The 16,380-nt window shown below is 41.6% G+C and overlaps 1 protein-coding gene across 1 annotated transcript; it reads left to right on the top strand.

The window, feature by feature from the left end:
- Window positions 1–117: 117 nt before the first annotated feature.
- nup153 (nucleoporin 153) lies at window positions 118–16,006 on the top strand. Its single transcript, XM_037693713.1, has 22 exons — window positions 118–217; window positions 3,588–3,810; window positions 3,931–4,206; window positions 4,333–4,472; window positions 5,120–5,248; window positions 5,457–5,573; window positions 5,704–5,748; window positions 5,875–5,928; window positions 6,694–6,837; window positions 8,963–9,015; window positions 9,101–9,236; window positions 9,320–9,484; window positions 9,582–9,680; window positions 9,770–9,851; window positions 9,938–10,039; window positions 10,119–10,772; window positions 10,898–11,062; window positions 12,083–13,015; window positions 13,120–13,512; window positions 13,619–13,837; window positions 13,924–14,110; window positions 15,113–16,006. The coding sequence occupies exons 1-22, from the start codon at window positions 140–142 to the stop codon at window positions 15,198–15,200; spliced, it is 4,482 nt and encodes a 1,493-aa protein (XP_037549641.1). The 5' UTR covers window positions 118–139; the 3' UTR covers window positions 15,201–16,006.
- The last annotated feature ends 374 nt before the right edge of the window (window positions 16,007–16,380 follow it).

Raw genomic sequence — 16,380 nt, 5'->3', positions numbered from 1 at the left:
TGCTAAAAGATTTGTCGACGCCTCCTTCTTTGTTAAGTTGTCTCACTACATTTCCCACAATTCATTTGAAAGTGGCCGCTGTGCAGGATGACAGCTATCCGGCGCCGAAATATCGATAGACGTTCAGACGAAAAGAGCCATGGCGGCCGCGGGTGGAGGGAAAATTAGAAGCAGGAGATATCATATTGCTTCTAAACCTTACGCCAAGAGTAAACAGGTAAATAAATTGAAAGTCGTCAAGCTAACAGCCCGAGTCGAGCACATTGCAATAATCTTGTTGCCATCATTCTATAGTTTTTTTGTTGTTGTTTTGTTTAAGACATTTTTTGGCCTACTGTTTAACGCTCGTGGCCTCCACGCGCTGCTAGCATGTTCATGAAACGCTAGCGAATTGGCTTAAGGTTAGCGAAATTACGGACCTGACAGGTCAAATCATAAAAAGTGTTGTTTATACAACGTATTTAGTCCCTGTCTCAGTACAGCTGCACGCACGGCGAACTGAAATGGCCAGCCGTGGCTCAGTTTAGAAGTTCAGAGTCGATAGCCGAGCTAACGGGAAGCAAGGAAGTAGATTTTCTCCAGCTAACTGGAGCTAACAAACTAGCATCGGCTAGCATTGTTGTCTTTGCTGTTTTTCAGCGAAGCATTTTCAAGTGACACAATCGTGCAACGTTTATAACATCTGCATATATCCAAGCGATTATTTTCCCACAGATGTACTTTTTAGAGTCCACTGGAAAATATATATTAAGGTTGTTTGTTAGCCAAATCGCAGCTAGTTTATTTGCGCAGGAGGGCTTCACGTTGATTGGGAATCCACATGGTCCTCTGTGGGATTATCATTTGCCGCCTGGATGTCAGAGTTGTTGGTTTTTAAAGCATTTTTAATGTTAACAGTGGCTTAATACACGTCTGTCATGTCAGCACCCCAAATTTCAACGTGAACCGTAAGTTGAGCAAAAATGTCAAGCACCACCAAGGCATTATCTTAAAGGGATTTTTTTCCTACTATTATCTGAACGTGGTCTTTACGATTAAGTTGATAGTTTGTTAACATCATAACTTGTATGACTAAATCGGTGCCAAAACTCCTACTGTGTAACACCATTCAGAAACAGCAAAAATGTATGATTATTGACAACATCCTTTTAAATGTCCTAAATGTGGAAAATCATCTTATTACAAAAGTAACTGAAGATTTTTACACTGTTTTATTGAAGTCCAACAACAAGTGTCCGTTTAATATGACTTTTGTAACTTAGCAGCGTGCACAAAGACTTATTTCTTATTTAACAGCACATATTGACCGAATAAAAGTTATTTAGATGCATTCAAACTTGTTTTCAAAATCATAAAGTCTAGTCTTGCAAAACGATAATGAACTAAATATTTTAACTTTTCTAAGTTTGTTTAGTTTGCAGCGTTTAAACCAAAAACGTGCAGCCGTTTAACCATTTCTCAGTTGATTTACATTGTTTTAATACAACTTGTAGCTGTGCAATGCAGAATTAAACAAAAATGGAAATAGTGCTCAAAGTATTCAACTGTTTGCATTTTTGCTTTAAGTCACAAATGTTAAAAGACGTGCAGGGCTACATGCATTTTCTTTTCCCTTCCATCTGTAGCCTTGTTGCTTTGCTGTGTGAACCTGTTGAAGCACATTCAACTTAACGTTAGTTATTTAATAATCTTTTACTTTGTATTTGAAAAATGCTGACAATTATCAGTGATAACTATTAGATTGTTTCACTTTTTAAATAGTTTATAGACTGTTTCAAGTAAGCTTGTCTAAAATATTTACGCGTGGCTTTTTTTTCTTTTCTTCCATACATCACTTCCAAAGCCAAAGCTGATATCCTTTATGGTGCATCACTGTAATATACTAAAGAACAGGAAGGAAATGACTAATTGATCCACCTATTACAAAAAAAAAAAAAAAAACCATCTAATAGAAATCAGCAAATATAGTCACAGTAGCCACCTTAGCAGTACATTGTTCAAACCAACGCTGCCATATTCACTCATTTGATTATTGCTATCTGTATGTAAGTGCTAATGATGTGATGTATGTTGTTAAATAGGTGGAAACATTTTGAATCCAGGTTTCCGAGCTGAGGTTTTTGGAAAAGCCTGGCATCAAAATCACAAACGCACCTTACAGGTGGCTGCAGTTAATAATTTTTCTGTGCTTGTTCAAGTAAATGAACAACAGTAACAATGACAGAAAGCAGGGTGCTATATGTGCTGCCGAGTCTGTCGTGAGTCCCTGTTTAAACTTTCTTGAATCTTTTCAGACTTAAAATTTAAATTAACATAGCAGCAGCAACCTAGCGTTGTAGTAGGTTCGAATTAAAGTATGCGTACTCACCATTTTAAGTGTAACAGTTCTCATCTTGAGATTGAAGTGTCTGCACACATGCATGTTGTTGAAATACAAAATCTCAGCCCGGTTAGTAACCTAGGATCTGGATTAAATGGTTTTTTTTTTGTGTGGTTGCCTAAACAGCAATTGTGTTCACAGCATTACTGTGCAAATACAAAATGTTTTACAATCAACAGAGAAAAATTGCTGGTGGAAAAAGTCATTAAGCTCAACACATTTTGTTCTTGGCTATTTCTGGGCTATTGTTGGTTTCTCCATTTTTTTAATATGATTTTAAGAATGCTATGTTTCACTTTGAGTATTTAACGCTACTCATTATGTTTAAAGCGCAAATACTGGAACTATTTTAGTTATCTGATAAATATGTATTTCCAGATGAAGGCCTAAGACTTGTCTGGCCCACAGGTGTATATCATAGATAAGCAAAAAGAGTTTCATGTGGTACTTAGCTTTTTTAAGCTGCCTTGTAATATAGTCATCTGCATGAAGAGTTTGCACTAACAAGCTACCACTGACCTTTAATTAAGCTTTCCCCTTCTCTGCATACCAGCATGGGCTTGTGATGAGAAACATTCTCATTTTGAAGACATCCAAATAGAGCAGCAGCACAATACTTTAATTTAATTCAATAATTTCTGCTTTAATGACAATATTATGCTACTAGTGCTTAGTGTATATTTAGTTGTTTTTTTTAGTTCATATCTTAGATATTATTGCTGTTTTTCTTTTACATTTTATTGTTAGATGTAACTGGGACCCTATGTACATGATTTAGTTCCACCACATGTGGTGCGAATGACAAATAAAGAACCCTGAATCCTTGAACATCAAATATGACATTTACAGAAGCAGACACAGGGCCTGACCCAGTTTCTTGACGATTTTTACATTTTGTTTTGCACAAGGAAAGCAAGACAACCTAGTGCCTCTTCGCAATTCAGCTGATCAACGTTAAATATTAAGTATCTGTTGTTGATTTGTTTTTCCTTACAAGAAGTATAAACTTTTGAATAATAAAGTCTTTAATTTGAAATCATTTGCAGCTGAAAATTAGAAATAATAAATGCAGGTGTTTTGCTGTTCTTAATGGAAGGTAGATTTGCACGCTTTGTAACATTTTTTCTACATGCTGAATTTTAATCAGTGACAACTGTCTGGTATTTACAATGAAAAGATTAACTTCGTCTCTCTTGTGTATCTGCAGCAGTCGGGCCTCATCAGTCGAGTGACAGACACGGTAAAGAGCATCGTTCCTTCTTGGCTGCAGAAATACTTTAAGAATGAAGATGCTGCTGAAGGAGAAGAGGCAGGGCAAGGGTCAGACCAGAATTGCCTGCCGCCACCACCTCCTCCTCCTAATGGCAATGAAGAGGGACCTCCTCCCCTTGATGGACGAGATTCCCCAGAGCCAAGCACCAGTAACACAGGCAGGGATCTGTTCACTTGTGTATATCTGTATATCTTGCCTGGAATTTGAGTCTAAATTGTTTAGTTTTTTTGTAATGTTGTCAACCATACTCACCTGTAGATGCTGTTTGTTTTTGCAGAACCCTCAACTAGTCGTGCGACCCTGAACTTTCAGGACTATGCGCTTTCTCGCCCTCCACTGAGTCGCTCCCACCTCCACTTTACCTCACTGGATGCCTCCTCCCCAAGCTTGGTAGCCTCAAGCAGCCTCTTCTCCCAGCCCTCCACCTCCTCAGCCCCTGGCCCCTTCACCACAGGCTTTTCTTTGGTCAAAGAAATCAAGGACAACCTCTCCCAGCACGAAGATGATAACGTCTCCACCACGAGTGGGTTCTCCTCTCGTGCATCTGACAAGGGTACGCGTTGAATATTTTGAGCAACAACTAAAATATTTTTGCACGTGAGATGGCCTAGAATGCTTTTCTGTCCACCCATGTTTTTAAAAATGGTCTGAAAGAACTGCAATATGTTTTCTTTTTCAGATGTCCCCACTTTAAAAACTGCATCACTTCCACAGCTTTGGTCCCCAGAGATGGACAAAACAATTTCTGGACCTCAGCCTTCTCAGTCCAGTTTGAAAAAGCCCTCTTTCAACTTGTCAGTCTTTGGAAACTCCTCGAATGTGAGTACCGTAGTTGCCCATGTATCAAGATGCCGAGCTTGTCGTGTTAATAAGAACAAATCTGGCATTTTACAGTTCCCCCAAGACTCTGCTGTTAAATAATGACCGATGTAAAAATATAAACCCTGCTGGGACTGAAACAGAAACTTAAATCATTATAGGGTGTAGTTACACAACATTTGAACATTCAGGGTTTTTATATTTCAGTGCTCTTATGTATTCAATATGACATGAGAAGTCAGAGTCGTAGCAACAGATTCCCTTTTATTGTTCATGTGAATAGTGTGTTGTACATTTACTTATTGCATGGCAAAATAACAGACACAAGCCAGCTCCTAATACTAATGTTCTTTTGTCCATTAATTACCTTCATTACTAACGGAGCAAAGAGAAGTTGATGTTTAAAATGTCAATGTTGAATTTACACATTTCACTGAGCTTAAGGAAAGTGTGGATTTGTTTTAAATTGGGAGGGAAATAAATGTCAGATTAATATGGAGAACCTTGCTTTCATTATTTTCAGTGTTACTAATTTGTTTTATTTTAGTGTTTGGATGTCCTTATTCCACACATAACCTAAAAATCATATGAAAAGTAAATGTTTGTAATATGTGCTTTAGGATATTTCATATAACTCTTTCTTTCAGTCATCATTGAACAGCACAATGCTGAACTCAAGCCAGCTTGGTGATTCACCTTTCTATCCTGGGAAAACCACGTATGGTGGAGCATCTGCAGTCAGGAGCTCCCGCAATCGTCCTGGAACACCTTACCAGGTGATCTCTTTCAGTTTACATAGGAAGCAATGGAAACATTTGAATAAAAAAAAAAAATCTAATAACGATGGCCAAATTTAAGCTGTGTTTATATTTATATGCATCTAGTTTACTAGCTGCTAAGGTTTTGTTTTGTTCCTAACGGTGATACCATATTTTAGTGTTGTTACTTTCATAGTAAGTCTAAATAAACTCATCTGATGTGTAGGCCCCAGTAAGAAGACAGATCAAGGCCAAGCCTGCTGGTGCTCATCCCTGTGGTGTGACCAGTGCCACTGCCAGGCGCATCCTGCAGTCCTTAGAGCGCATGTCAAGCCCACTGGCTGTGAGTACACAGATACTTAAGCATAATTCTAGTGCAATAATTCTAGTGCAATATATTTGACTAATCTGTTTGTTTTGTGCCGTGTTATTTTTCTAAAACATTAAACATTTTCTTTTGTTCTTGTGAACAGGATGCAAAGAGAATCCCAGCAGCATCTTCACCCATCTTGTCACCTGTAAGTCTTCTGTTTTTTTAATCATCTGTTTATCACGACATATTGTACAAATGCAGGATGTAATAATTATCACACCTAATATCTAGTTGTGCATTTGCAAATATCTCATTTTCATGCTGTTCACAGTCGGTGGATGGCACAAGATTTGATGTTTCGGATCACGTTCCAAAAAAGAAACGGGTGAGCACACATTTCAGATGACTGTATTTAAGTAAGAGGGTAAGAATTGTTTACTTTAGTCGTAGTTTTGTTTGAATTTATTATGTTTTCGTATAGTTTGTTGTATTCAGCTTTACAACTTGATCAGTAACTGTTGCCAGATGTGTTTAAAGATGTGAACAGCTGTGTGGTTGTTCATCCCTGAAACACTTGTTTTATTTTGCCTTGGTCATTTCCTGTCCTGCTGTCTGTTGGCATCCTTGTCATCCATAAACAGACTTCTGCCCAGCTGTCTGTACTTTATATTTGTTCTCGTTCACAAACACACATTTAGTAGTAAAACCGAAGCACTGCCAAATGTATTTGGCTCATGGAAGTGTTTTTTTAGTTCGTTGTAAATCTGGCCAGCTGTTAAACTGTTCTGCATTTCTATCTGTGACAGCTGCGTTGTAAAACATAAAGACAAAGCTTTATTGATTAACAGTCATTCTTTAAGTATAAGGTTTTAGTTTTACATTGCAAGAGCTACTGTTTCTAGATTCGAACCCTGTCTCTAAAAGAGATGTGTTGAGCAAATATGCAAACCATATATGCTAAGTTTAGGGGAGTAGCCTAGATAAAACGCACTAAGAAATATCAAAAACTTGAAAATGTGTTTTATTTTCATTTGTAGGCACATTGGTACATCCCACATAACACAGCGAGATTGATGCTCCTTCAGTTTGCTTTTTTGTGATATTTCTTTAATCTCTGTTTAATTTACTGTTTCTTTATATATATATTCAGATGGACTCAAATCTCCCACCTGTGCAGAAACTTGTGATTCCAGCAGCAGCTTCTGTTCCAGGAAGTCGTGCTGTGTCTTTTAGGCCGACTTTGACTCCTGGAGGACTCGGCCGAAGTCTGGACAGGACCACGAGGGAGAAGACAGTCAGTACTTCACAGCTTTTGTTTTATACAGCATCATGTGTATTTATATTTAATGCAGCAGTGCTGCTCTATTTTGGAAAGACGTGCAATTGCAATATTGTAGTATATTACTATGGTACGGTGACTCTAGAGCTGCCTCCTCTCCGTGAGAAGGTCACTGGATGGATCATGGCCATGGACCTTTCTGGGCGGAGTTTGCATGCTCTCTTGGTGCATGTGGGGTTTTCTCCAGTTTCCTCCCACAAAAAACATGCATGTTAGGCTGACTGGTAACTCTAAATTGTCCCTGGGTGTGAAAGAGAGTACCAATGGTTGTTTGTCTCTAGGTGTCCCTGTAATGAACTTTCCACGACTGCAGACAGACTGTCGGTCAGTCGGACGAACGGTCTGTTGGATGAACAGACAGTCAGTCAGATGAACGGAATGTCGGGTGGACGGTCGTACAGACAGTTGGATGTACAAATGGACGGGCGGATGGTCAGACGGATAGACATTCAGGTGGACGTTTGGATGTACAGTCAGTCAGATGTACGTATGGACAGTCGGATGGACAGATGTTCAGACGGAAGTTCGGACAAACAGTCGATCAGTCAGATGTACGGACGGATGTTTAGACCGAATATCAGTTGGTCGGATGGACGGTTTAATGACCGTTTCCTCTATGTGCCATCTGGGAGCATTCAGTAGAATGGTGGTCGTTCTGATTGTCTATGGTCTGTCGGACGGACGGTCAATATAAAATAATCCATAATGGCATGTCTGCTGTCATTTTGTTGACTACTTTGTCTGTGTTCCGTCTGGGGGCATTCAGTAGAGTGGTGGTCATGTTGATTGCCGTCGGTCGGATGGACGGTTGGTCCTATCATCCGTTCGTCCATACATCTGATGGTCGATCGAAGAAAGACAAAAAACGGGCAGCACATCTTAGAAGCTGAAGCTTCCTGTACACATCTGTCTATCTTTAGGACGGCTGTACAGAAAGTAATTTTGTTATACTTCACTGTGCAAGGATAATGAAAGCATTCTGATTGTGATATAAGGACGACTTGTCGGATGGATGATTGGTCGGTCAGATGGATGATTGGTCGGTCGGATGGATGATTGGTCGGTCGGACGGATGATTGGTCGGTCAGATGAATCGTCGGTCGGTTGGTCAGACAGTCTCGGTCGGACACACTTGTTTGTTGGGACGGAGACTCGTCCTAAGCTGCGCAGCGCTCTGTTTAAACCAACAGGTAGAGGGGGGTTGGGGGACACAGAGACGGCTGAGTGCTGTTTGCACTGACGGTTATAGAGCAGGGTGTGTGAGAGGAGAGACAGACGCATCTCAGCCGCGCGCTGTCTGAACCTACAGGTTGTGTTTGTTTTTTTTTGGGGGGGGGGGGGGGGCGTCGGCGGGTGGAGAGACAGATGCACATCTGAGCCGTGCACTGTTTGTATCGACAGTTTTCGAGTGGCGGGGGTGCGTTCAGCATGAAGGTTCAGCATGAAGGAAGAGGCTGCCTTTAGCTTTTTAGCTAGTGCACCTGCATTGCGAGCCGCTAGTTTAGCGTTACGTCAGTGCCGACGGGGTGGGGTTCGGTAGACGGGGCGCTTGGTTCTGTTGACGGGGCGGGGCGCCCTGCTTGTATAATGGTAGGGGAAACACTGCGCACGGTCGCTCGGTCAGACAGATGGTCGGTATGATGAATTTTTGGTTGAATGGACTGTCGGTCAGACAGATTTTCAAATCCGTTGGTCGGATGGTCCGTCGGACCGGTCAGACGGATTTTCGGTCGGACAGGCTCGGTCTGTCGGACGGACTTGGTCTGTTGGACGGACGCACTTGGTGTGTCGGACGGACTTGGTCTGTCGGACGGACGGACGGTCGGTCAGTATAAAATAAACCACTGTGGCATGTCTGCTGTCATTTTAATGACTGCTTTCTCTGTGCAGTCTGGGGACATTCAGTAGAGTGGTGGTCATTCTGAGTGCCAAATTTATACTTGTTGCACACTTTCGTGTTTTATTGTAATCTTTTACAATATTTATGTTGCTCATACTAATTTTCTGATGTTGATGATTTTTTTTTAATATTATATTTGAAACATATTACGACCTTTTTATTGTTTTAATATCCTCACAGCCATCAAGACAATCACCACAGTTACCTGAAGCAACCCCAGGTCCATCTCAAAGGTAAAGTTCGTCTGTAAAGTTTATTTTGACTCTGCTGTGTTTTTGTTACATTTTGCTAATAAAACATTTTCTGACTGTTGTTCAGCACAAGGAGTTACAGTGACCCCACCTATCCTCTGTCCAGCACCCCTGCACCCAGCAGCATGAGCTCTGCAGGGGGCAAAATGAAAAGAGACAGGACTACAACACGACCTTGCTCTAAACGCCCTGAAAATGATGAGGTTTGATCTTTTAATAACTTAATTTATATCAATAGGTAATAATAGTATTTTAATACAAAACATGCTTGTGTTTTTAACTCAAGGTGGTCGAGGTTCCCGTCCTTCCAAGCATTTCACTCCCCATCAGCACTTCATCCTTACCCACATTCAGCTTCTCTTTGTTGCCACCTTCCACCTCCTCCACCTCTGTTAACTCCGCCCCCTCCATCCCAGCTGTTACTCCAACTAAGGAAACTGTCACAAATAAGGTTTGTCTTAAAGCTACATTTAGCTTCTTTATTAATACTTAAGTGAGATTTTATAAAATATTAAGATTTTGCTCTTTTTCCCCTCCCACTACACAAGGTTTCACCAAAGGCTTCGACACCACCCTGTGTACCTTTTACATTTTCCTCCCCGATTGTCAAAGCCACTGCTGCCAGCCCACCGTCTTATTCCCCTTCTGTCAGTATTTATTGTTTATGAATTTATTTTTACAAATGTATTTTATTGCAATGAGAGAAATAATGTTTTTTTTCCCCGTTTCTACGCAGACTGGATTTACTTTCAGTGCACCTGTAGCAAAGTTGGCTCCTTCCATGTCCAATGGAAAGCTCACCGCCCCCACAGCAGCAGGTGAGAGGGTTTTCTTCACCGTCACTAGGTTTCTGCTGGCTTGTGTTCTTTGAGAAAATCACATTTGTTATTTTATGTTTTTACAGTGAAGCCTGTTACAAGCAAGAGCACAGAAGAATTTGAAGGACCTTTTAAACCAGCTAAGACTTTGAAGCAGGGCAGTGTGCTGGATCTGCTCAAATCACCTGGTAGGTTGTTTTTTTTTTTGTGTAGATGCATTTTTTTTGTTTGTTTGTTTGTTTGTTTTAATTGTTTGTTTCTCTCCAGGTTTTGCTTCTTCTGTTGCTCAGACCTCCTCAGGCACCAGCGTTGCTCCGCAGCAAAAATCAACACAGTCCACAGCCCCCCTCTTTACAGGCACAAGCTCTTCCTCCTCCCTCCCTTCATCAGCAGGGTTCGGTGGTTTGTTTAAAGCCCCTGCAGGATGGAGCTGTGACGTTTGCTTAGTTCAGAACAAGCAGTCAGACACAAAGTGTGTTTGTTGTATGGCTCCAAAGCCTAGTTCCTCACCTAAATCTACAGGAAGTAAACCGTTGCCTACCACCTCTGTGGGGGTGGAGAGCAGCACAAGCACCACCACCACCACCTCTGTACCTGCAACTGGTTTTGGTCCAATATTTTCTAAACCCACAGGAACCTGGGACTGTGACACGTGTCTGGTTTCGAACAAGCCCGATGCCGTAAAGTGTGTGGCCTGTGAAACAGCTAAACCAGGGACGGGGCTCAAACCCTCGCTTACATTTCCCTCTGCCTTCTCAACTGTTAAGACTGCATCTGCACCCACAAACCCTGTTTCCACAGGCATCAGTGGGTTTGGAGATAAATTCAAAAAACCTGAGGGTGCATGGGAATGTGAAACATGCTTGGTAGAAAACAAGGCAGAGGACACTAAATGTGTGGCCTGCACAGCTGCTAAACCAGGTAATGAGACCATGACTTCATTCATATGTACTTCTCTAGATCATGTCCTCTGGTTGTAACGTATCTTAAAAGAAAACGGGTATTTTGTGTAATCACCATCTTTTTCGTTCTTAACTACCAAAAAGGAGCTTCCACGACCAGCAGTGCCCAAGTGTTCGGACTGGGAGACAAGTTCAAGAAACCTGAAGGCTCCTGGGAGTGTGACGTCTGTCTGGTCCAGAATAAGGCTGCTGATGCTCAGTGTGTTGCCTGTCAGGCAGCAAAACCTGGAGCGAAAGTTGAGCCCAAAGGTAACAAGTGGCAGACTGATCTTAGGAATACAGTAGAACCTGTAAATATAAATTGAGTCTGTATCAACAATTGATTTGTATGTAGAAAATTCTAATTTTGAACAAGAGGAAAAAGTTCATGCTTTGAACAGTCTCCTTTAAATAGATCCTCTCAGAAGTCATGGCAGATTAAGTTTGCACTGGGTCCAGATGCAGGACTGGTAGAACTCTGCAGTCTTTCTTGTTAAGTTAAGGCTGAACAAGAAATCAATTAATTCTGCTTCTCTCCACCCTTCAAGATATTTTCAAAGTGACTCAAAATTGTCACTGTACAGATTTATAATGCATGAGGCAACAGTTTTGTTCAGGTGATGTGCCCCTGAAGCTTTGCACTTTTCCTCACACTACACACATCCCTTTGATCAAGCTCAAACTGAGTGATAACACGTCCACAAGCTGCAAAGGGCAGGTGGACAACTGTAGCAAGCAAATTTGGGAATACAGACATAAATTAGTAATTTGGAAAACTCAACATTTATATCAAGAACAACTCATTTTAGAATTGTTTGGAATTAGAAGTTCTACTGTGCACATTATAATATCATGTTAGTCTTGCATAATCTGTCAGGTTTATTACCGTCATTTCTGGACGATAAGGCGCACTAAGCGAAACAAAACAGTCGGATAAGTCTAACTTTATTTCAACTTGTTCACAATAACCACGTAAAATCGATTCGAGGTTGGTAAGCACAACCAGAATTAATACATAAGGCTCACTGTCGATTTTTGGTAAATTTAAAGGGATTTAAAATGTGCCTTATAGTCCAAACAATACAGTAGTTAAACCATAGTCGTTTTCTATAGATGTCCTCAAAGATAAGCGCTTGAGTGGCTTCCCCAAAAATAAATGTTTTAATCACATTGACACCATGTTCATTGTGCCTCTATGCCCTTTTGCATTCAAGCTTTTTTCTTAATCCTGCATCTAATTTACTTTTTTTTTTCCACCTGTTTAAATGTTCTCATCTTGTTTCTTTTCAGCTTTTGGTTCTTTTGCCTCCTCTGCTGGTGGGACTACTGGAACATCTACGTTTGGTTCTTCTACCTCTACTTCTGGAGGTTTTAAGTTTGGCACATCGGACAGTACGTCTGAGTCTGGAGGTTTCAAGTTTGGAACTTCAGAGTCATCGTCATCTTCTTCAGGTGGATTTAAATTTGGAGTCCCGTTTGGAAGCTCCTCGTCAGAATCTTCTTCTAAAGACACTTCTGCCTCATCAGGGTTTAAATTTGGCAGCTCCTCGGAAGGCTTTAAATTTGGGGTTGCTTCTAATGATGACAAAAAGTCTGAGCAGCCCGCGGCAGGTTCTGGGTTTAAATTTGGAGTCGGCAGTGGGACAGCCTTTGGAACTGGATCATCTAGCACCGAAAGCAATTCTTCTAAAAGTGGCTTCTCTTTTGAACAGTCAAAACCTGCAGAAAAAACACCGGAAACCACCACAACCTCATCATCTTCTGTTTCTTTCACGCCACTTTTTTCCTCACAAGCAAAAAGTGACGATGCAGAATCGTTAAGTATCGCCACATCAACAAACACCAACCCAACCACCACCACAACCTCCACAAAGGGGTCTGTATTTGGGAGATTGGGCGAGCCCAGTTTGGCGACTGGTACACCCAAAGTGAGCTCTACATTTGGATCTGTAGCAGCAGGGAAAGAGCCAGCTGCTTCCACGTTTACCTTTGGAAAGCCGGAGGAGAAGGACGCGCCTGCAGCCCCATCGAGCTTCATCTTTGGTGCTGCTAGTAAGGATGCAGATGGTGCAGCTGCTCCAGGAGGCTTTTCTTTTGGCAAGCCCAGTGCTCCAACAGAACAACCTCCAGCAGCTTTTATTTTTGGCAAGCCTGTGGATAAGAGCGAAACGTCCACTTCAGAGACACAAAAGCCTTCATTCACTTTTGGACAAAGTGCTTCAGGTAGTTATTTTGTAAATGTTTTGCATGGGGTTGGGGGGGGTTGAAATATTAATTTTGTTCAGAGTGTTTGTATTAAAAAAATCACATGGTCTTTTCCTGAACAGATTCTACTGCTGCTGCTAAACCAGCATTTAATTTCATGGTAAACAATCCTGCCAACACCACCAACTCCACCACCTCGTCAACCACAACTCCCAGTTTGTTTGGCACCGCCAGCAGCAGCACGTCCACACCAGCACCAGCTTCTTCTGCAGCTCCCAGCACCTTTGTCTTCGGTCAGCCTTCTGTAACCACCAGCAGCGATGCTCCCGCTGCTAAAACGTTTTTGTTTGGACAGAATCAAGAAAGCCAGTCCTCGGCTCCATCAAGTGCTCCTCTGAATTCAGTCCCGGCTCCAGGTCATCCCTTCTTCTTCGGAGCTGCTGCCAATGCAGCTGCTCCCGCGGCTCCCTCTTTTAATTTTGGAGCTACAGCACCCTCTGCAGCCTCTACATCAGGTTGGTATCAGTCACGTGTCACAAGTAAAACATGCCTGTACTTGAAGAGCTTTGAAACCATCTTAAACTGCATTTTATATATATATGTTTGTTTTTGTACTTGCAGCTCCGTCTGCAGCTCCCTCCCCATTTGTGTTCAGTTCAGCCCCCTCTGGAGGTTTCGGGACCAACCAGACTCCTGCATTTGGTTCCTCTTTTGGATCCCCTTTCCCAGCCACAGCTTCCCAAGCCCCCACCTTTGGAGCCAAACCCAACGCTGCCCCCATTTTTGGACAACAGACAAACTCCACACCTGTGTTTGGAGCGGCTGTTAATTCTGCACCAAGTGAGTTTATATCGTGTGTTTTGTTCCAACTTGCTGTTTTTTTATGAGATTTGAGGTCACGTGTTAATTTAATTGTTTTTACTCAGGTGGAGGCTTTCAGTTTGGAGGAGCGAGTGCATTTGCAGCCACAAATAACACCAACTCAGGTGTTTTTACATTTGGAGCAGGATCTGGAGCCTCTCCTGCCACTGCTGCCAACCCCCCCATGGCCCCCCAGTCAGGAGCAGCTGGTGGTGGATTCAACTTTACTCAACCCCCAACATTTAACATAGGGTAAGTTTGAGTTTTGTCAGCAGTGTAGTTTTTTAGTTTTATATATGATTGTTGTTTGTGTTGACTTCATATCAATTTAACAACAAATAGTTCTGTATCAGTGAGTGTTGCACGGATTGAGAGAAAACATGTGCGAGACATGTTGTTGGTTTAAACTCATAACTGACCCTGAAAATTTTAACTAAAAATCAGAACAAGCTGAAATGTCTGTGTTTTGTCCAAGTTTCAACAACGCAGTTCAACATAGTTTTTACATACTTCTGGTTTTAAGGAAACGTGCACCTTTTGCTTAATGTTCAGTGGAATGGTTCTAATAGAAACAGATACCAGAGTTTATTGTGCAAGTTTGATTAGGTTTGTGATTTTACTTAAACATTTGTACAAACTTTAACAATATTGCCTCTTGATAGTCAGTGAGCCTCTTAACAGGTTTATGAATACAGTAGCCCCTCGCTACTTCGTGGTTCATGTTTCGCAGACTTGCTCTATCGCGGTTTTTCAAAATAAGATTGGACATGACACAAATGGCTGATAGATGGATGAGCCGCACGATCGGCATGGAATTTTTATTTAAAATAAATTATTTAGCAACTGCTGCACCTGTGTGCAGCCCACACTGCAGGAGAAACGTCCTCCTGCAGCTCCTCCTCCTCCCTCTGTCTCTGCTGTGGAGAAGTGGGCGTGGCCGAAAGTGCCACTGTGGCACAGAGGAGGCAGGGAGCTGAAATCATAACATTCTGTCCTCTTTTAGAGCACTTAGAAACATGGTTTAGAATAATGCAAGAGTGTGGGAAGGGTTTAAAACACCTTAATATATAAATACTAAAATAAACTTCTACTTACTGCTTGGACTACTATTCCTACTTGCAGTTTTTCACTTATCACGGGGCTTCAGGGTACGGATCCCCCCCTCCCTCGATAAACGAGGGAATACTGTAATTAAAATTTAAGACTGGTGATTGTGTGTAATTTTAAAAACAAGAATGATTTCTGTTTTTCTAGGTCAGCTAAATCCTTCACTGCCTCTCCAGCTGGACCGTCACCAATCGCTGGACGTAAAATCAAGACTGCAGTTCGGCGCAGAAAGTAGACCTGCATGGCCGTGACGAGACGGACTTGACTTGGACTCAACTGCGTCTCCAGCTGAAGATTAAATGAAATCCTCAAAGGTCTCAACTGGACATTGCTTGGAGAGGCCAAAGCTCGGCACAGCTTTGTGTTTAGCAAGTGGGCGAATTTTAGCTCAAAGCTCAGCTGGTCGTTACAAAGGTTTTTTTATGTTTATGTTTGAGCGTCATCGTGTATGAGACCTGAGGGCTTCACTTAAGCAAAAACTGTTGACCCAAACATAAAAGACATCAATCAAGCAGACACTTCCCTCTGAACACAGAATAAGCGAAGCAGTCATATCTTTATTTTACACGCCCCACAAATGTCTGCTAGACTCTAGGCATGACTTTTTCTAACAAAATTACAAAGATGAAAAACTGCAAATTGATAATAAAAAATGTATGCGAGTGTATACTTTAATAATTAGAATGGATGATCAGAGTTTGAGCTGTGGAATGGAGAGTAGTGCGAGCTGTGTGGTAAATCTCCAGTGGTAATCCAGCTAAATATTTAGACTGCTCCTTTAAAGGATCCACTGGCGATGTAGCCAATGTGTCAGTGCAGTGTGCTGTATGTACAGGGATGAGCGTGTTTGAATGCAGAGCGCTTGTCTTTTTCCCCCTTCCCTCTTATGTACAGACTTGAGGTGTGTTTGGTTTCTTTGTACATGCTGAGGATGAGTGTCGGTGTGCGTTTAAAATTTGAAATGACAGAGTTGTTGCCTGGATTGTCACCTGGCAACACCACGAGGCAAGCAAGCAAATGAATGTTTAAAAAGAAAACCAGGGGAAGAAGGAAGGAGGGCAGGGTTTGGGAGCTGGGAAGATGCGTTCATGCATCTTCCCAGCTCCTTTAGGACTTTGTAAATGCATAGTTTCAACTCTTATTAGATGTTTGGTTTTTCTCTGGTTCGCTCCACAACTGCTTTTTGTGCCCTCTTGTCTTTCTCAATCCCTTCCTCTTCCTGATTCCTTATTCTTTCCCTTTATCTGTCAACCTCTCCTTTCTCTTAATTGGCCTTTGATTATATAAAAAAAACTTGTAAATAGTGATATTTTTTTTAATCTGTGAAGTTGATTTTTTTTGTGTTACAAACTCTGCATCCAGCTTTTGTCTTTAGAATCTATTATGTAAATTCCTAGATTCAAAGTTGCCCGAAT

This window comes from Nematolebias whitei, chromosome 19 (genome assembly GCF_014905685.2).
Source record: "Nematolebias whitei isolate Nwh7 chromosome 19, NemWhi1, whole genome shotgun sequence".
NCBI classification, from domain to species: Eukaryota; Metazoa; Chordata; class Actinopteri; order Cyprinodontiformes; family Rivulidae; genus Nematolebias; species Nematolebias whitei.
Note: the sequence above shows the minus strand (reverse complement) of the source record. Positions and strands in the feature narration are given on the sequence as shown.